Source organism: Mustela nigripes, chromosome 2 (assembly GCF_022355385.1).
Source record: "Mustela nigripes isolate SB6536 chromosome 2, MUSNIG.SB6536, whole genome shotgun sequence".
Taxonomy (NCBI): domain Eukaryota; kingdom Metazoa; phylum Chordata; class Mammalia; order Carnivora; family Mustelidae; genus Mustela; species Mustela nigripes.
The window spans coordinates 208,672,934-208,693,600 of NC_081558.1; the positions used below are offsets into that span (position 1 = coordinate 208,672,934).

The window sequence follows — 20,667 nt, forward strand, 5'->3', positions numbered from 1 at the left end:
CAAGAGGGCTGGGCTTGTATAGAATGGGCTACTTGCCCACCCTGACCTGCCATTTATATGGAAACAACTATAATACAAGAAGTGCTTGGCTATCCTGGCACACTGGGAGGGGTGTGGATAATTGCAGGGGTAATATCTAGAGCATGCTCTGATAGGGAGTTAGTGCAGTGAAGTCAGTAGGTCACTCTAACGGTGGGTGGGTCAGATGAGATAGTGGCTCCAAGTAACAAATTTTCACTACGTCTTGGCCTATCGAGATTTTTATCTGAACAAAGGGCTTCTTGCCTAGTTTGCTTTGCCTTGTCATTCCACACACACCCCCTCCAAACCGTTTGCGATAGCTGATCACTTTGGTAGGGGGAGGAAATGCTGTACTCCCCTTTGGCCTTTTACTCCGGATCATTTATTGCTTTAAAAAAACAAAAACAAAAACAAAAAACAAAGAAAACCCCGCTCTTGAGGATTGTGTAGGATATTGAAAGCTTAACACTCTTAGTTGGGTACTTTATCATTAACATTTTATTTAACAAACATTTGCCTACACTGTGTGCCACACTGTTTGAGACACAGATCATATCACTGAACAGCGCAGACAAGAGTCTCTGCCTTTATGGAGGTTATATTCTGGTAGTGAGGGAAGAATAAACATAAATAAGTCCTGTAGTAGGTTAGAAGGTATTGAGTGCTATGGGGAAAAAATAAAGCAGAATGGGGCTCCTAGCTGACTCAGTTGATAGAACATCCAACTCTTGATCTTGGGGTTGTGAGTTCAAGCCCCACGTAGGGTGTAGAGATTACTTTTTAAAATAAAAATAAAAAAAAATAAAGCAGGATGAAGGACTGAGATGGTACGGGGAGTTACTTTTGAGCAAAACTGTACATGAGAGAAGAGCCAGTTCTGTGAAAATCTGGGAGTGCTCAGTGTACCTTGCATTAGGAACAGCAAATGTCGAGGCCCAGAGGTGTGTTTGGTGCATTGTGAATAAAAGGGCGACTGCTTCCTGGATTGGTAAGTGCCCTGCAGTGGGCCAAGGGCCAAAGTTTGCAGACAGGTTAAGAGGTGAGGGCAGTCGGTTAACTAGATGAGATGGGATAGTGATTGGGACCAGAGTTCTAGTGGTTGAAATGACAAGTGGTCCGATTCCAGGTAGATTTTTTGAGGTAGATCCAGCAGACTGATGGGTTGTGTGTGGCTTAAGAGAAACCATGAGCAAGCGGTCAAGGATGACTGATATTACCGATATGCTAGGCATTGAGCAATAGTGAGGACAGACTTGCCTTTCCTTGAGATGGGGAAGACTGAGAGTGAGACAGGTTGAAGGGATATGAGCCAAGTTATTCACACTCCCAAGCAATGGTAGGTGGTCACAAACAATAAGAACCATGGTCCATAGATTTTGCTGTAAGAACTCTTTGATCTGAAGATCATACATTGCTGATTCTTGTAACATAGTATCTTAAGGATGGAGGAGTTAGCAAGTGAAGGAAGACTGGCTTGGGTGGATTCATTTAGCCGGTGGTAACAAAGTCAGGTGTAGAAGGCACTAGATTTAATTGTTCATTCTCTGGTGAAAGAACTGACTCATCAGAGAATGAAGGCACAAGCCTTGGGTTTGGATGGTGAGAACCAGGATAAGCCCTGGTCTTAGAGCTGACTCTTCAAGGTTTTTCTGCTCTATTTGTTTACTTACCTAAGAATCCTGTGCCTGGGACTTCTTTTTGTTTTGATTCTCTTCAGTTTCTCCTAACATACATCCATTTATATGTGATCATACATAAGTACTTCAGTTGAATTTTGTCCTATGTGCTGTTGTAGTCTATTTTGTATGTTATGTATACATCTCAGGTATTTTCTCTACAAGCACCGATTTTTAAATGTGGATGATCCCAAATGATCTTTTATTAATTGACGGATTATTGTATTCTATTTTGTTTTTTTTCTATTAGTAAAGGTGTGTTCCTGTCATTGAAGGTAGTGTTGTCTAGCGATTACAAGGGCAGAAACCATTTAGACCCATAGATGCGAGTGTAGATCCTGATGTAAATACAAATAACTGTCTTGGGGCAAGTTATACTGCTTCATTGGTTTCTTTTTTCTCATCTATAAAATGACCGTAGTAATTGGACTTATCCCATGATTGCTGTGAGGAGAACAGTAGTGTACACAGCACTCTAGGTACAGTGTCTGTAAGGTGTTAGGACTTAGGTTGGTAAGTGTCAGGTCTTTTTTATTTCCATTATTTATAATTCACTTATCTTTGACAACCAGGCCCCTGTGAGCAGACTTAGGCACGGCCGCTCTCTCTGCTCATATCTTCATTTCTCAAAAACGTTACTGGAGTTTGTTCCATGTGCATGATCTGGTGTAATCCACGTGGAAGTTGAAACCAGTGGTAGTTTGAAAGTTGTCCCGATACCCAAAAGGTTTTCATTCTCTGAGACTTAAAAAAACAAACCAATCACAGAACTTTGTAACTACAGAAGCGGGTTAAAATGGATTATCTCAGGGAATGTGTGTATGTGGATGAAACGATAAATCTGGTAGTTCATGATTTTTCCTAGGTGAATAAAATTGTATTTGAAGACATGGTTTACTTACATGGAAAACCATCCTCCTAAACCCCTTCTCTCCTCAATACTTGGCTGAAAGTAGAGCTGGTCTGGTTGGTAGAGGGTTGAGGGAGGGAGGCTCAGATCTGTGCCCACTCTGCCTTGCTTCCCACCCTTGTGAAAATACGGGGGCTAGAGAACCCCGGAATATGGTTTAAATGCCCTCTGAGTTCAACCAGGGTTTCATGCATCGCTTACATACTTTCAAAAATTTGAATAGCTGAGGTTGTAGATTTAATAGAAATGTTTAGCTGAAAAGGATTAAGGGCAAGCTCCTTCTATGTTTCAGGGACTGTTGTATACAGTGTTACTTTAGCTCCATTTATAATTTAAAAGTGGCTGAAATTCATATGAGTTGTATTAGAAACCCTCATTTCACTTTTAAGTGTCACTGATAAACTGCTACCAATATCCATTTTTACGTTTTTAGGGTAACAATGGGTTGAGGAAGGTCTTGTATGTATATATACATGTGTACTCTCTACCATGCACCATCAGTCTACTCTGATAGTGGAATTTGCTTTACTGAACCTTGAATCAAGATGACAAAAGTGAAAATGTGTATAAAAAGTCCATAAGTAGAATTTTGTATAAATTTAGGGTTTTGTTTTTTTTTTAAATTTAACTCGAAGTGACGTCAGTAGGAGCTAATTGTTCCTGAGGTGGTTGAGAGCCTCTTTAAAAGTATTTGAATATTTAATACTTTATCTATAAATAACTTTGGTAAGGAACCTAATATGTCTGGCATATAGTTGACAAATTAATTTTAAAGGAGCTGGTCTTATAACTTTTAGTCTGTACAAGTTGTAGAAGGTAAAGCAGCATTTTGTTGAGTACCTGCTTGTTGCCCTGGACAATTTTAGGTGTTTTTTGTATGTCATTTGTTCCTTACTAAGCCAGTAGTAGCCAGATGATGATTTCATTTTACAGATGAGACCGTGGGGGCTCATAGATTGTTACTTGCTTAGATCCTGCATTTAGGAAGTAACAGCTTGGGTTCTGGCCCTTCAGAGCTTGTCTGCTTTCTTGATCATGCCATCCATACATGTGCGTTTTCTCAGGTGTCTGCATGTTTCACGATTCTTTAATTATTACTAGCTGGTACAGTGAGCATTTTTCACTGGATCAGAATAGAAGCAAGACCTGGCAAGCCTACCGTTCAGATTGTCCGTGGAGTATGTGGTTTTTAAAGTGACTCCAAAGCCAAAAAGATTATTGTTTGGTTACTTTTCATGTCACTTTTCTGCCCTTTGTTAGTCTCCTTGCCTCACTGAATTTGTTGTGACTTGGAAGACTGATGGCTTTACGGATTGTGTTTCTTGTTCTCGGTTGGGTTTTTATGACGGTGACTTTCTGGAGTGACCATATATGTCCTGGATTTTACAGATTGTCCCAGAATAATTTCCTAGTTTGGAAGATAAATTATATGGTCACCCTAGATAATAGAAAAGAGATGTTGGATTTGGTTATTATAACTAATTATATTTTGATTATATTACCTAAAGGGGGTTAATAGCTGATTTAATTTGGTGTTACCTATTTCCCTCTTTCTAGTTCAAACACAGCAAATTCTTAGGTATACTTTTCTATTCAGATTAATTCTTCAGTTGTAATTTAATTTATCCAGCTACATGAAACAGTACCAAAATTTTATTCTAATTTTGTGCAAAACTGTCAAGAGAACGCTCTCTGAGAAGAAAGCCCTCTCCTTGGTGGCGGGGGGGACTTCTGCTCTGTTTCACAGTGAATGCCCTTGTGTTTTTTGATTTGGCAAAAAAATTGATTATACTGTCCATCACCACTAGGGGACCACTTTATATATTCCACACATAATACTCTTATTATGGAAATACTTGTTTTCTTAAAAATGTACTACCAGGGAACCAACCCGTATATTCTATCATTCCTGTACCTATTTTATTACTTGTCTCATATTTCTCCCTTAACAGGATTTACCTGACTTGTGTAGCAGCTTAGTCCTACTAATGTAAAAACATAAATTAAAAAGTTTCATTTTAGCTGATGAAAAAATTTTTCCATGTATGTTTTTCCTGAAAATAAAGGACTTCTGGTTAGTGTTCATTGTATTTTTGTTCTAGAAATACTTATTTAAAGGAAAGAAAAAATTATGCAGAACTCACATTTTATATTTTATTTGGAATCGTTTTTAAGGAATGCATACTTTATTTCTTAACAAAGTAAAGTTGGAGGCTGTGACAATCTGTTTATGACTAGAATGTGAAATTTAGCTGCATTGTAATATAGTCTCTCTTTCTCTAAACTAAATTGACCTATTTTTGGTTTTGTTTTTCTTTTTCCAGTCTTTACCAGGTGCTGGTCTCTGGATGTTTTTTGTTTAAATTGGAAAATCTTAAACCTGCCCACAGACTGGTATGGTATCCAGTAACATGGGGACTGCCAGCAATGGCTTCCGAACGGTCAGAGAAGCATAGGCAGACGGAATTGAGAAAAGTCAGCCTTGAGCTTGTGTTTGGCCACCGCCTGCTAGTCCAGGGAGTGAGGGCACAATGTCTTTTTCTCTCTATCTTACCTGCTGTTCTAGAGAAGTTAGGGGTTAGACCAGTGTGGATTTGGTTTGTGACGGGATAGAATATGGCTAAGAGATTTGACTTGCATAGATCGTATTTGATAAGAACAATGTTCCTGATGTTAGCAGTGCTTACCAGTGGTGGAGGAAGAAGGTGCTTGCTCGGTTTCTAAGCACTTGGTTCTCTGAACACACAAGCCACTGGTGGGGGCTGCTGCAGTGGGGCCCTTCCCCTCCTCCCCTTCCAGGAGAAACACAGAGGGTTTTGCTGCCCCTTCTTGAGGGAAACACAGACAGGGTCGGTGAGCTGCTGCCGCGGAGAAAAGCAGCACCTGAACTCTCCTCTCGGGGAGTTGGGCTTTTCTGTGTGAGTTGGAACAAGTGGCTTCGATGATGAATTTCAGGGAGCTTTGTCCAAGGCAGGATTTCACGACTGCCATCCGCTGTTTTTTTCTTTGTAATCAAGGACCTGCCGCTTATACTGAACCATTAAAGGCACGTTTAAGTAGTTAATGTTTATTAGTCATCTGATTACATTTTATTAAAAATTGAGATGATCCTAGATAATGTCCACGTGTTTCTTTAGAAAGTTTTTGGCATGAGGAAAGTGGTCACAGAAATATGACCAGCTTTCAAGATTTGGCAAGTCTGAAGTGATACAAATCCCAACTGTTAGTATATTTGATGCTTTTATGTGTGGGGGTTTTATTCATGTCAGTCATTATTGACCCAGGTTCTCAGGAGGAAGGATAGTAATTCGTTTTCTTAGTATAATTATTATAGGGCTGTATGCTTAAAAAAGGCCTAAAGATGGGTTTAAGACATTTCCATCTAGGCAGCATTATGAATTAGACCTAATAACCTAATTCAGTAGAACGTTTATCTTTAGCCATTCTTTCCAGCTCCTTTCCTGGTCAGTGAGAGGTGTGTGTTTTAAGTTTTTTTTAATACCGTGGTCTATTTTGAACAGTTTTGGAAAGCAGTGGCTTTAGTATCATTAATAGGTCTTAAGCTTGGTTCTGATTTTTAAAGGAAAATATGTAGATTCATTGAAAAGCATCTACTTTGTCAGGTATAGAAAAACATTTCACTTTGAGGTAGCTTTATCACAGAAGGAAAACTCACATTCGAAGTCGATGTGTGGCAGGCATTAGGATGAATAACAAGATGTTCTTCGTATTGATCTGTCAGCAACAATTATAATTAACTTTGTAGATTTAGAATTTGTCTCTTTTTCAGGAGAAAAACCATCAGATTCACAAACTTGATTTTAGATGGATTTAAATGTCTGTTTTGCAGAATGATTTTTTTCCCCTTAATCCAGGACTGAAAAATGTCTGACTGACCTAATTAAAGATAACTTGTTATCTCATGGTTGATAAATGTTTGTTTCATTGAGGTTTGGAAGATACAATACATTATTTTTCGGTCTTTCAGAAATTTTGTTCTCCTCCTTACTGTCCTTGCTTTCTAGACCCTTTAATAAGAAAGCATGACTCAAAGGAAGAACTGCGCAACAAAATCAAACTTCGTGTCATTGTGCCTTTATCCTCTCAGAGATTCTCTTGGAATTATTGCCTGATGAAAAGGAAGGGAAGGGAATTACCTTGAACATTTTTCAAAAATCTTCTGAGGTCTTCCTCTAGCTAGAAGAAATAAAAACATTTTAGGGTTTTATAAAACTAGAATTTCCTAGTTTTTTGTTTTTGTTTTGTTTTTTGTCTGTGGCATGTTTTGTTTTCCTTTAGGGCAGGAGTCATTTCAGTTTCTATGTTACTGTATGATAACTACCACATACACATTTGTAGTCGGAATTGAGGAAAATTTTATATTAATAAATTTGCATAGACTAAGTGATACTTGATTTTGTGTTTGGGGGTAGGCGATAACACTGAACTGAGCCGATTCCATCCAGGACCGCAACCGGCTGTAAAGTGCATTATTCAGATTCATAGCATTTGAATATCCATTATGGTGCCCTTTTGAATAATTAGTGTTTTTTTCCCCACCCTTTTCCCTTAAGGTGCTTTAAGATTTTGGTGTCTGTTCCAATCTGAGCCGCCGACCACAGCAAGAAAGAAAGGGCAGTGTCATGGTAGCCAGTTCTTAGTTGCTAGAGAAGTTAGGTCACTTAGTTATGAGGTCAACGCATTTTTGTTCTTAGTTCAAAACGATAAGTATTCTCATGACTTTAAGTACTCGATGTGCTAGTTTAGATTGCTCTTTCCTGTGGAACTGAAGTATATTACAATTTTTTTTTTCTTTTTATAAAGAATGTCTTATTGCGCCGCTTTTGCTAGACTGAAAGTTTCCTCATCACTTGGTGAGACCCTCCTCTAATTCAATCTTTGTCTTTTGTCTTTGCTGCCTTGCAGGGTTGGTACAGTAGGCTTCACTAACTTAGCTGCAACTCAGAATTTCTCCTCCAGCACCTGAGTAAATGCTGATGGTCTTGTGGAGAGTGGATTAAGAGTACGAGCTAAGTTCTCAATCCCAATTAAGAAGCGGAGGAAAATTTAAACTGTCTCCTTCAAAGTTTATCACAACCACCACCATCAAGACAGCAAACCAAAGGACAAAGACTTTGACCTGCTGTGTTGCTCTGTGTAGTCCAGTTCACGTATGGTTTACAGACTTGGCTGGGGTTACTAATGAGTAAATAAAAAGCTGGACACTTCTGTTATTGGACACTTTGATTCACAAAGGTACCAAAATGAGGGCTGTACTGGAGACAGCCGACATTGCCATAGTGGCCCTGTATTTTATCCTGGTCATGTGCATTGGTTTTTTTGCCATGTGGAAATCTAATAGAAGCACCGTGAGTGGATACTTCCTGGCGGGGCGCTCTATGACCTGGGTAGCGATTGGTGCCTCTCTGTTTGTGAGCAATATTGGCAGTGAGCACTTCATTGGGCTGGCAGGATCTGGAGCTGCAAGCGGATTTGCAGTGGGCGCATGGGAGTTCAATGCCTTACTGCTTTTGCAACTTCTGGGATGGGTTTTCATCCCGATTTACATCCGGTCAGGGGTATACACCATGCCTGAATACTTGTCCAAGCGATTTGGTGGCCATAGGATTCAGGTCTATTTTGCAGCCTTGTCTCTGATTCTCTATATCTTCACCAAGCTCTCAGTGGATCTGTATTCGGGTGCCCTCTTTATCCAGGAGTCTTTGGGTTGGAACCTCTATGTGTCTGTCATCCTGCTCATTGGCATGACTGCTTTGCTGACTGTCACCGGAGGCCTTGTTGCAGTGATCTACACAGACACGCTACAGGCTCTGCTTATGATCGTTGGGGCGCTCACGCTTATGATTATTAGCATGATGGAGATTGGCGGGTTTGAGGAAGTTAAGAGAAGGTACATGTTGGCCTCACCCAATGTTACTTCCATCTTGTTGACATACAACCTTTCCAACACAAATTCTTGTAATGTCCACCCTAAGAAAGACGCACTGAAAATGTTACGGAATCCGACAGATGAAGACGTTCCCTGGCCTGGATTCGTGCTTGGGCAGACCCCGGCTTCCGTGTGGTACTGGTGCGCTGACCAAGTCATCGTGCAGAGAGTCTTAGCGGCTAAAAACATTGCTCATGCCAAAGGCTCTACGCTTATGGCTGGCTTCCTGAAGCTTCTGCCCATGTTTATCATAGTTGTCCCAGGAATGATATCCAGAATACTGTTTGCCGATGATATAGCTTGCATCAACCCAGAGCACTGCATGCAAGTGTGTGGAAGTAGAGCTGGGTGCTCTAACATTGCTTACCCACGCCTGGTGATGAAGCTGGTTCCCGTGGGACTCCGCGGCCTAATGATGGCGGTGATGATTGCCGCTCTGATGAGCGACTTGGACTCTATCTTTAACAGTGCCAGTACCATATTCACCCTCGATGTGTACAAACTCATGCGCAGGAGTGCGAGCTCCCGGGAACTAATGATTGTGGGGAGGATATTTGTGGCTTTTATGGTGGTGATCAGCATCGCGTGGGTGCCCATCATCGTGGAGATGCAAGGAGGCCAGATGTACCTTTACATCCAGGAGGTGGCGGACTACCTGACACCCCCAGTTGCGGCCCTGTTCCTTCTGGCAATCTTCTGGAAGCGCTGCAACGAGCAAGGGGCTTTCTATGGTGGAATGGCTGGCTTTGTTCTTGGAGCGGTCCGTTTGACACTGGCCTTTGCGTACCGTGCCCCCGAATGTGACCAACCTGATAACAGGCCAGGCTTCATCAAAGACATCCATTACATGTACGTGGCCACCGCCCTGTTCTGGGTCACAGGACTCATTACTGTCATTGTTAGCCTCCTCACACCACCGCCCACAAAGGAACAGATTCGTACCACCACCTTTTGGTCTAAGAAGAGCTTGGTGGTGAAGGAAAGCTGCTCCCCAAAAGATGAGCCGTACAAAATGCAAGAGAAGAGCATTCTGAGGTGCAGGGAGAACAGTGAGGCCGTCAACCACATCATTCCCAATGGGAAGTCCGAAGACAGCATCAAGGGCCTTCAGCCGGAAGATGTTAATCTCTTGGTGACCTGCAGAGAAGAGGGCAATCCAGTGGCTTCGTTAGGACATTCAGAGGCAGAAACGCCAGTAGATGCTTATTCCAATGGGCAAGCAGCTCTTATGGGTGAGAAAGAGAGAAAGAAGGAGACGGAGGATGCAGGCCGGTACTGGAAGTTCATAGATTGGTTCTGTGGCTTTAAAAGTAAGAGCCTCAGCAAGAGGAGTCTCAGAGACCTGATGGAGGAGGAGGCTGTTTGTTTACAAATGTTGGAAGAGCCTCCACAAGTTAAACTAATACTAAATATCGGACTTTTTGCTGTGTGTTCACTTGGAATTTTCATGTTTGTTTATTTCTCCTTATGAACTTTTTAAGGATATGATGAGACACTAACTTAAGAAAATACTGGTCTTTGGAAAAACAAAAAAACAAAACAAAAACAAAACTTATGTAACTGTTGCATCTCTCAGGCATTGTTTACGCTATAGGTTTTAGCCAAATTTTACTTAGCAGAAAATCATCTATTTGCAAGACTTTATTTTCCCAGAGATGGATGAAAGTAAATTTTCAACCTAAATGAAGTGAAACTTGTTTGACAGACTGAATTGTGCAAATGTGGTTTAAAATTTTCCATACCAAAGTAAGGAGAGACCAATTATTCTCCTAGAACACGTAGAGCAGAATAGATGCTAAGGTTATTATGAATAAGGTATACTTTCTGCACTGCCAAATCTTGGTAGGCCTTCTTATCCTGAAGTAGACTTGCTCATTTCAGAGTTTTTTCTCTGTCTCTGTAATCCCTACTACCATTTAAAACTAATTCGTGGACATTGTGTAATCAGTTGTGTACTGAAAACCTAACTGATGTGCTTGGGGGGGGGGGGCCTTGTATCGGGACAGGTTGGTTTGTTTGCCAGGTTCATTTTGGGGGGGGGGGTCCTTGTATCAGGACAGGTTAGTTTGTTTGCCAGGTTCATTTTGCTAGCAGGAGCCTGTGGATTTTGATTGCCAGAAGAAAGGAGGAAGAATGTTTGCCTGTAGCTGTTTTTGTACCACCAGCATTTGGAATGTTGGTAAAAAGTTTGTTCTAGTTCCTGTTTTGTTTTTTTTTTTTTCTTTTTCTACTTCGACCGAAGTTTAAGTGAACCGTACTCAAATGACCACCAACTCTGTCTTGATAAAAAGATATGTCATGATTGTATTGTCAGATGATAAGGGGAGAAAATGAAGTAAACATTGCTGATGATCCCCAAATTTATGGACCAAGTTAAAGATGTTTATATAGTTTGGGAATTAGCAGTCCTCAAGCAGTGTTTGAGCAACTTACGCTCAACAGGCGACTGACTATTCATACTCCCCTACTTCTCCAGCTTTGTTCTTTGTTCTTGTCATTTGGTAACATTTTTTCTTAGCTACACACTTTCCCAAGTGGATTCATTGGAAGATATGTCCAGAAATTTGAAGAAAACTGTCACTGTGTTTGTGCTGGGTTGCCCTGCTTGATTGGATCATGATATAGTGAAGCTGAGCTTTTGGAGGGAAAATATAATTCTGAGATCATATTGTATCCTTGATAAGTTTTTTTTTCCCCCTAATTTACTTTTTTTTTTCTTTGAAAGACTTGCCATCTGTACACAGCCTCAACATTTTTAAAAAGTTACCTTGACTTAGAGCATGAGGAGGTTCCAGTGCAAACTCGGCATCAGTAACAGAAAACTGAGTGCATGCTTTGCCATTGGTAGATTGTCAGTGTAGTCTTTCTGTAGCGTGGATAGCATGTTAAAGAGGTGTCACGAATAAGAACTTCTGGATGTAGTATTATGTCTTGTGGAGGATATGCTATGACCTGTGTACTTATAGGACCCTCTGTCTTCACGTGGCATGGCACTCCCCTGCAGCCTTCATGGATGGGAATCTTTTTCACAGGCTGATTCCCCTTCTTTGAGGACAGGATACAAAAGATGTTAGAGAAAAGCTCTACAGATTACGAAATTCTGTGTCTGTGCTCTCAACATGGTCCTTTTTCCTCCATGACATATGAAGGAAACCAATTGTGTATCTACTTTCTTTGACTTTCCTGTAATCTGATACTTTTTAAATTGCATGATTTTATTAAGCTCGTATTCTTTAGAGAAAAGTATTACTTTTTTAGATACTTTTGTAGATTTTGAATCAAAACTCAGTCCTAATGACTTTAAATTTTTTGTATTCTATAAACGAGTTTCATTATGATGGACTTGTTTAGTCCAAAGTTGATTTTAGAAATTTATCAGGTAGCATAATGTCTTCCCGTCTCCAGGAGGCTTTCTGATGGACTGAGTCTGTAGATGAAAAAATAATTCATGTATGAATAGCATGATTTCTGAGAGCTTAGAGTGCCTTGTAGAGTTTTTTTTTTTTTTTTCCTCAATTTCATTCTTACAGTTTATAAGCTGGGGGCCAAATAAATAGGGACCATCCTTTTCTTGTATGGAGGAGGCTGTGGCTCTGACATGTCCAAGATTACAAAAAGTCTATTGGGAAGAACAGAAAAACCATGTAGCCAAAGCTGGACTCCTGGTCTGTCCTCTTCTCAGAGGAACTATTTTTCCCTTTGAGACAACACTTTGGTATTTGGGAAAATAATAGGACCTTAGATTTTTTAAATTGGTATTAAGTCGCAGGAATTAAAATTTTCTTTGACTTTGAACATATTGCTGTGTAACTCAGCAAAGAGGATTGACACACTGGCTGGGCAGCCTTCTTATCCCTTCTTAGAGCATAAATTACTAGGTGGTGTTTATGTGAGTCTCCCCGCCCCCTTTATTTAATGTTAAGCCCTAATAGTTTGAAGTATTAGGATCCCCCCAACCTTCTCTTTGCTGCTGTCTTAGTACGATACATGAACTACATCATCTTGTGTCTGTTTGTGTATATATAGCAGTAGGTCAAGTTTAGAGTACTAATGTCTGTAAATAAGGAATGACTATTAGCATATCCATTAGGATGTTTATTCTTGGCAGTATAAACATCATTCTGTTGAGACTGAAGTCCCTGAAGCTTGCCCTTATTATTGCTCTCCAGTAGTAGATAATGTGCTTGAATAAGTATGTGAATTGCTGGTTGCAGCTTCATTCAGGGACCATTGTTCAGTTTGTTTCGTTAGAATGATTGTTCATGGAGTGATACCTGGTCTGTGTTAAGCTAGCAAAATGTTCATACTTTACACTAAATGGGTCCTAAATGATGACATTTCATCTGTAGACATTAATATGTATATATTTTTATACTGGCTCAAGCTAAGGTTCAGAATTGAATAAGCATGAAATTGACTAAAATAGTTACTCAGAGTCAAAATGAAGTGAGGACATTGGTCTTCAAAGGTAGAGAAAAAATACTCTCTGATCTGCTCTTAGTAGTATCCCCATTCCTTAGAGTTTTGTCCTTTCATGCAGTCTCAGTCTTGAGATTTGATGAGCAGAGCTTAGTACTCTGGCATGCAGAAGAATTATTGGGTCCAAAAATATTATGTTCTTTGCCCCAAGGTAGTAAGTGGGTTTGGAAATAGCTGGGTCAGTCTTTTTCCAGGGCCAATCTTTTCCTGGTGAGGTAATCACTCTTCTCTTTAGGTTAGGGAGGCAGCAAGCAGTAGGGCAGTCCTGTGTCCTGTGACCTACATTCCGCAGATCTCCTCTTGCAAGGCTTCCTCTTCACTTGGCTCAGAGCATCCGTTGTCTTTTTGCACAAAGAGCCTGGCCAGGGCCATAGTTCTTAGCATGTCAGGTAATTCGCAGGGACCTACATGGGAAACTTCACATTTTAAGAATTGATTGGGAGGCTGTCATTCAGTTCTTTAACCTGAGGCCGATTGGGAGTGGGGGTACTGAAAAGTCTCGTCTCAGTGTCTCCATTTCTCAGCCCATTGCTTTTTCTTCCCTGTACTTACAAGGTGCGTGGATCTTCCCCTTCCTCTTCAAATACCATTTAGTGCAGCTTATGGGTTATTCTCATTCTTTACCATCCTCCAGACTGGCGATATCATTGGCTGTTAAAAGGTTAGACCCTTCAGTGTTCCCACTGGGCAGTATTTGGCTTACTTACTCTCCTTACGGTTTTTACTCTGCTGTGTCGTTTTCATCTGCGGTGTGATGGTTAGAAGGGACCATATGGGTATGGAGTAGTGACCGCCTCACTGCCATTCCCCTGTATTGGGTTGAGAGATATGTGTAGACCATTCCTGTTACGTTATGTGACCACAGAGACTTTTCAGGACAGAGTTTTCCGAAGAAGTAAAAAACAAAAAACAACCCTATTAAATGAGGTGCTGAAAAATACCTGGGTGATACAAACTTAACAAGTTAGGCAAAGGACAAACATGAGCTTAAAATGTGCAGGCCTAGAATTCTGTTCAGTGAATTCTAGAACTTGAAGCATCTTGGCTAGTTTAAACCTTTCCCCATGTAGATTAGGATACCAGTAACAAGATCCAGCCTTTAAACCCTGGTTTGATGTTAACTATTGTGATATAGGAGTTTTTAAAACATATTTGAAATTAAAAGGACCGATACTTGATAGTGATACTTTAGTAGAAAAAATGCTTTTAGGCTCGTATTCGTAAGATTTCTCATTAACGAAGTGTTGAGTTGCATTAAGACATCTTGATGTTGACCTTAGCTTGAGCAGACCACAAATAGGGTAGATTCCTCTTTGTGGTGTACCCACCTACCATTTCGAGAGACTGGTCTTTCCCCCGTTTGTCTTCCTCACCTTGCTGTGATTCTTCATCTGTTCTTTCTTTTAACACTACTCAGATTCCTATTTTGATCTTTTCTCAGCTTAATTCACGTTCAGGCTTATTGCGATGATGTGCAAAAGTGCTGCTTTGCCCCAGTTTTGAAGACTTGGATCCAAATAATGATTCATTAACTATAGTTGTGTTTAAATATACTGAATTTCTATTAGCTTAAACTGTTAAATTCTTAAGAATGATTTTCTCAGACTCATGTTCACTAGTGTTCACTAATCCTAAAAGCCCTGGTAATGCATCATTATTGTATTCTGAAAATTCCTTTCTTCAAAAATGAGGGAGGCAGCAATAGTTAAAATTCATACCAGTCCCTTTGAAAGGGTGTTATTTCAATACAGAGAGGAGTGGAGTTTGTCTCGATGGCCAGAAAGCCTTGTTCTCGCAGTGCTTAAGGGTAAAAAATTGGAACTACTCAGTTGGCGTATAGAGAAGCCCTTTTGTGCTCGTTAGGTAGGAAGCTGGATTATATAAGAAGCTTTGATTACTACACTTGGTTAGACTTGGTTGGCTTAACTCAGGGCTGCAGACCCCTTTTCCTCCATTAAGTCATTTCTCTTAATTGGAATGCTTTTTATCAAACTTTTACCCTCTGTTGGAAGACTAGGTATTCAACTTCTTTTACTCTTAGAATTGAATTTAGCTAAGATACAAACTACTTACAGGCTTTGGCAGCGCTGAGACCCACACCGTTATTCACGGAGTCCTATAAATGTGTTTATTTAAACTTCTTTCCAGTGCTGGGAATAAGGCTTTAAACTACTGATTCACCTTTAAAGGAATGTTGTGAAAATTGATATAATTTATGTTTCTGTTTTCCATCTCAGATCCTTTATAACAGATTGGATTTAGTTTTTTTGTTTTGAGTTGTTCCAGTAACTAACAGCCTTAACCATGGATATATTGTCTTACTCAGAAATAAAAAAGGTTTGATATGTCCGCATTGTTACTTATTTCATATACTTTACTTTTTAGGGGAGGACCATAATCTGAAGCTTTTGATTTTAAACCAATAACCTTACTTTATGTAATGACTTTCCAGTGTGGTTTGGTTAACCTGGATTCGCACTATGTTTGAAGAGAGGGATGCTAGAATACATAAGCAAATGAAGAGTAAGTCAGGACAAAAGCACAGTGGTCTCAGATTTTTCCTAGTGTAGGAGCAGTGGCTTTGCTCTCAGAAAAGCACTGTATCACAGTTGTTGCCCATGATAATGAAGCCACTCCATCCTCTCCGACCCCTGTCCCAAGTTTAAGATAGTTTACAGTCTGTGAACTCTGTCAATAAGGAAAATCCATTATTTCAGTGATTTCCGCAACAGCACAAATCGACAGTAGATAATCACGACCTTATTGGAGACTTATCTTTATCTTGGTAAATTCACCTTGTACTGCTGGAGGAAGGAACGTTTACTTTTTTTAAAAAATTGCCTTTGGATAAACTAGTCTGGATAATTTTTCAATATATCATTGTAGCTTAGACTTCTGTAAGTGGAATGAATGTTCCTTAATAACTCATTTTTTGGTTATAATAGTTGGAAACTGAAATTAAGCTCATTGCTCTTATTGAAATCCCAAGCTGGCGAAGGCCAATATATAGGGTATTTCGTATAATTAGCTTCTGAAATTTAGTGTTTTGATTAGTGCCTTCTGGTTGCCAATATTGACTCTGCTAGTTTACACATTTCCCTTTCTTGATAGAATATACTTATTTGTTACAATTCCTCTTTTTAAATTTTGTTACAACTAGTTGAGGAAATACAGAAAAATACATTTATATTTACATACTTTATATGCAGCCTTTGTTTAGGTTCAAGGAAACCAGGTAGCTCTAATTCCTGTTACAGTTTAAATGTTATTTATTCATCTATATTTGTTTTATATCCTTAATTGAAACTATAAGGTTACTTATTAATTCTCTGAATATATTTTAACTATTGTTTTTCCAGTGTAGGTTTGATAGGCATATCTGAGAACATACATGTGACAGCAGTTTCACATTCCATGATAGGTGAAAGCTTAAAGTAAAAGTCCATAGAAAGCACAAATCATGTTCATGCAGGTGTGTATCTCCACATGTAGAAAGCACAAGACTAACAGTATTTCTCAGTATCCCGCAAGTGCCAGTTGTACAGCCCACCAGGTGTTTGTCTCGGGAGTTGTGGAGGACCACAGTATTGAAAGCCCTAGACAATGAGGTATCCTGAGTTGTGGTCGTAAATGATAAGTGATTTAAAATATAATAATCTGAGTAAGTTTGTACTACTTTGGTAGAGGGAGAGAAAACAAATATCAAGAATGTTGCAATTGTATTTCGGGGTTACTAGCAAAGATGGGGTCTATGGGTTCTTTCTTATAATCTGGAACTAAAACAGGGACAGACTTCTAGGCTTGTGGTGGGTGAAGAGTTTGACCAACTTTTGCTTTAAGCTGTAGAGCCATTGGTGTTATTATTATTTTATCTTAAATCTTTAGATTTTACCTGCTATGAGTAGTTCCCTGAAAACATGGAGAAATTTCACATTTTAACAGGGCAAATACTACTTGTCTTTAATCGTTGTGTAGGTTTGTAAGAGGTGAATGTATCTTTATTTTTTCATGTGCTTTACTGCACTTCATTTCAGTAGAGCAGAATTCGATCCGAGTGTTCCTAGCATCAACCTAAATCTGACACACATCTGCCAAAGGAGCTACTTTGCTTGTCACAGCAGTTATGAGAGTCCGAAGGATTCTTGTACCTGTCCCATTCCCTGCTTCATGGTTAGATTACGTGAAATCAGAATGTGCGTGCAGAAGAAAATGTGTTTTCTCGCACTCCGTATTGCCCTGGTCTTACCCCTTGCTTTCTTGACCTGAATAGTCCCAGTTTATCAAGAATGAATAAATAGTCTTTGTCTTGGATTTTGCCCATAGGTCAAAAGCTGTGACTCTCTGTGAATGGGAGAGAAGTGACTATATTTGTTCCCACTCTCCTCTATTTTGTGTATTTATCTTCTTAAGGAAAGAGTTAGTCACTTTTGGTAATACATGGCTGAAGATTAAAGCTGGTGTAGACTAATGTCACATGTTTTAGAAGGGTTAACCGGAACACCTTTTGGGAGAGATTGCTCCTCTAGCAAAAGACAGGTGTGTTCCCTCAGTATTTTAGAATGTAAAACCTCAGGTTTGGGGGGAATGAGGGCAGAGGAGTGCCAGAAATGCAGGAAAAAAGGAGAAAGGTTTGAGGAAGGTCTTTGGCTTAGCAATGTGTGATAAGGCAAAGCAGTTAACAACCTGTTAGTCCTATATAGTATGTGTCTGTACCTTTAAGTATTGTTTTTAAATTTAAAATCCTTTGTAAGAACTTACTGCTTTTGAAGATCCCTTTGGCAGAATATCTTTCATTTATAATTCCATGGAAAGTTGCTTTAATTAGTCTAGGTGAAAGTCGTCCTAGCAGTGTAAATATGTATAATTAGAATTTTCTAATTTCACTTTGAGATCTCTAACTTTTGAGTGGCAAAAACAGATCAACAGGTCTTTTGCTCATGGACTTTTCTGTGGCGTTGTTAAAATGCAAAAGCTTTATTTTTGTTAATAATGACATATTACATTAGTGTCAGATGATGATATGGAATCTGTTCCCTGCTTTTCCCCACCAATACTGCTTTGGTTTATAGATTGCCAACAGAGTTCAGAGATACAGCGGGGATCTACCCATTCTTTGCTTGGACATCCCATTTTCTGTTGCCCAGACCTATGTTGGCAATCACATATGAACTACGTTATGCTTCTCAGTGCTTTTTTTTTTTTTTTTTTTGATAAGGTGGATATCAAAAATAGTTGCTGTGCAAAAGTTAGTAGTCTTCTTCAAGAAGAAAACCAATTCCTTTTCTAATATCCTGTGAAATCGCTTCATTCCTTTATTTTTAAGCCAAACGTCAGCAGAGTACTGCTGCTTTTATCTAGTACTTTTGATATGTAAGTATTGCATTTTGAAAAGATGTCTTCGTTGAAAATTGTTTTTCCCAGTGTCCTCCCTATTATGCTTTGTTCATATTTTCTGTTAGAGACCAGTCTGTGCACTGGGGGTGTGTATCGTGTACATGTATCATTTCGTCAATTATGCATTGTAGACCAAATGTGATTATAAATGAAGCTGTTGAGTTATTGGTGAGTTTTTGGAATTGTAAACTGATTTCCAGTGTACCCTTTATTGTCCACAGGTTTTTTTGTTTTGTTTTGTTTTTAAGGTTTTATTGATAGGGTCCATCTTCACATTGTACAATGTTTTAGTTGCAAGCAGAAAGTAGAATTTGGTATTAACCAGGTTATTTCCGTATCGAAAGGAATACAATTGAAATTGTAGATTTAGGATTGTTAACCATACATGACAATTCTAACTTGACTATTATTCTAACCTACTGTATACAACTGATTTTTTAAATTGTAGACATATATGATCTTGGTTTAATGTGTTTTTTTAAAAGTGTTATTGTTGAAAAAAATGGAAAAATAATGAAGCAAATCTGCTAAGGAGCTGTCAGTTTTCATTACTGACTCTGTAAAATACACTGTTCTTTGTGTACTGTGTGTTATTTTGCCAGCTGCTGCATTAGCCTTCAAAAGTATTTGGAAACTTCAGATGAACCTACATTTCTTGCAAAGTATATTCCTTTCTGTGGTATCTTGTCCTGTAACTGAAGTATAGTAATTATTTTATGGAAATGTTATTAGCACTTCTGTACCAACTTTGAATAAAATGAAAAATTTACATTTCTGTGACTTGAGTATTTTCAGTGTGAACACGTCTGCCCTCAAAAATGTACAGGGTTCTGTGCTGGAGTTGAAGAGGTGGTCCTTCACTGCCTTTTCTCTTACTGCTTCTGTTTGGAAGTAATTTCAGATTACATGAAAACTATGGGGCATAGTATGAAGAATTCCAGAATCATTTTCATCCAGATTCGCCGGTAGTTCACATTTTGCCACATTCGCTTTGTCATTCTCTCTTAATCATACACACTTTTCTGAACCATTTGAGTGTCAAGTTGCAGACACAGTTCCCCTCTACCTCTTAAGTACTTAAAGTATATTTAAGATAGAGACAGACAAGTCACTCATAAAATCACAATATAATTATCAAAATCTGGAAAGTAACAGTGATACAATATTTTAATCGGAAGTCTTGATTCAAGTGTTGCTATTCCAATAATGTCCTTTCATAACATTTTTTTTTTTTTTAAAGTTTAGAAGCTTTTCTGTCTCTCCCCTTCAATTAGCCACAGTTCCTCAGTTTTTTTTTTCTTTCATGGTATTGACATTACTGAAGTTTAGAGCCCATTTTGAGAACGCCCCCACCCGATCTGATGTTTCCTTATGATGAGATTCACTCTGTGCATTTTTGGCAGGTGTACGGCATAAGCAGTACTATGCCCTCAGAACTTCACAGCGGGAGGTGTGTGATGTATTGTCCCATTATTATTGACACTAACCCTGACACTTGATTAAGATGGTGTCTGCCAGGTTTCTCTACTGTCAAGTTACTGATTTTCCTTTTGCCAGTGAGTAATTTGTGGGGAGATAATTGGAGATTATGTAAATAACTTATTCCTCATCGAGCTTGAACCCCTGATTTCAGCATCCAGATGTAGTTCTTGCCTGAGCGAAGTTATCACTATGATGATGCAAAACAGTTAATTTTTTTTTGTTTTTGTTTGGTTATGCTATACTAAAATGAAGAGTTTACCTCTTTCCCCATTTATTTATCAGTATGAACCTGTTTACTGGGTTATAATACATTACTGTCATTATTTTGTTCAGATGTCTCCAGATGTAGCCTGTGACTCTCTGCAGGCCAGTTTCTGTGTCCTCATGACACATTTCCATCACACACACTTACTTCTTGCCCCAAACAGGTGTTTTCATGGTTACCTTGTGCTTTCCTTGCCCCCATCAGGATCAGGCATTTAGTAGAGAATGGGATTTAGAAACCAAGGTCTGGGTGTGCTCATTCTTACAAGCGTAAACATGGTCATTCTTCCTGGCTCTTTTCAGTATATCGAGGTGGGAAATTCATACATACCTACTGATACCTCCCAGTTCCAAATGAGCACTAGAGGATTCTTTTTAGCTTACCCCCCATTCTATTTATCTCCCTTTTCCAACTGCAAGAAATCAAGTAATATTGACACATTAACTCATTTTTTTTCAATTCTATAAGTCCTTAGAATTAAAGTTTTTGC

At 39.1% G+C, this 20,667-nt stretch overlaps 2 protein-coding genes across 2 annotated transcripts in view; both read left to right on the forward strand.

Annotated features, from left to right (window-relative positions):
• Nucleotides 1-20,667, forward strand: part of MRPS6 (mitochondrial ribosomal protein S6) — a 67,007-nt gene that overhangs the window by 15,348 nt on the left and 30,992 nt on the right.
• SLC5A3 (solute carrier family 5 member 3) lies at nucleotides 7,536-19,210 on the forward strand. The gene has a single exon (XM_059392301.1). The coding sequence runs from the start codon at nucleotides 7,872-7,874 to the stop codon at nucleotides 10,026-10,028; it is 2,157 nt and encodes a 718-aa protein (XP_059248284.1). The 5' UTR covers nucleotides 7,536-7,871; the 3' UTR covers nucleotides 10,029-19,210.

Bases quoted from the DNA above. Each gene is read 5' to 3' on its own strand.
- SLC5A3 (XM_059392301.1), top strand. From the start codon at position 7,872: ATGAGGGCTGTACTGGAGACAGCCGACATTGCCATAGTGGCCCTGTAT.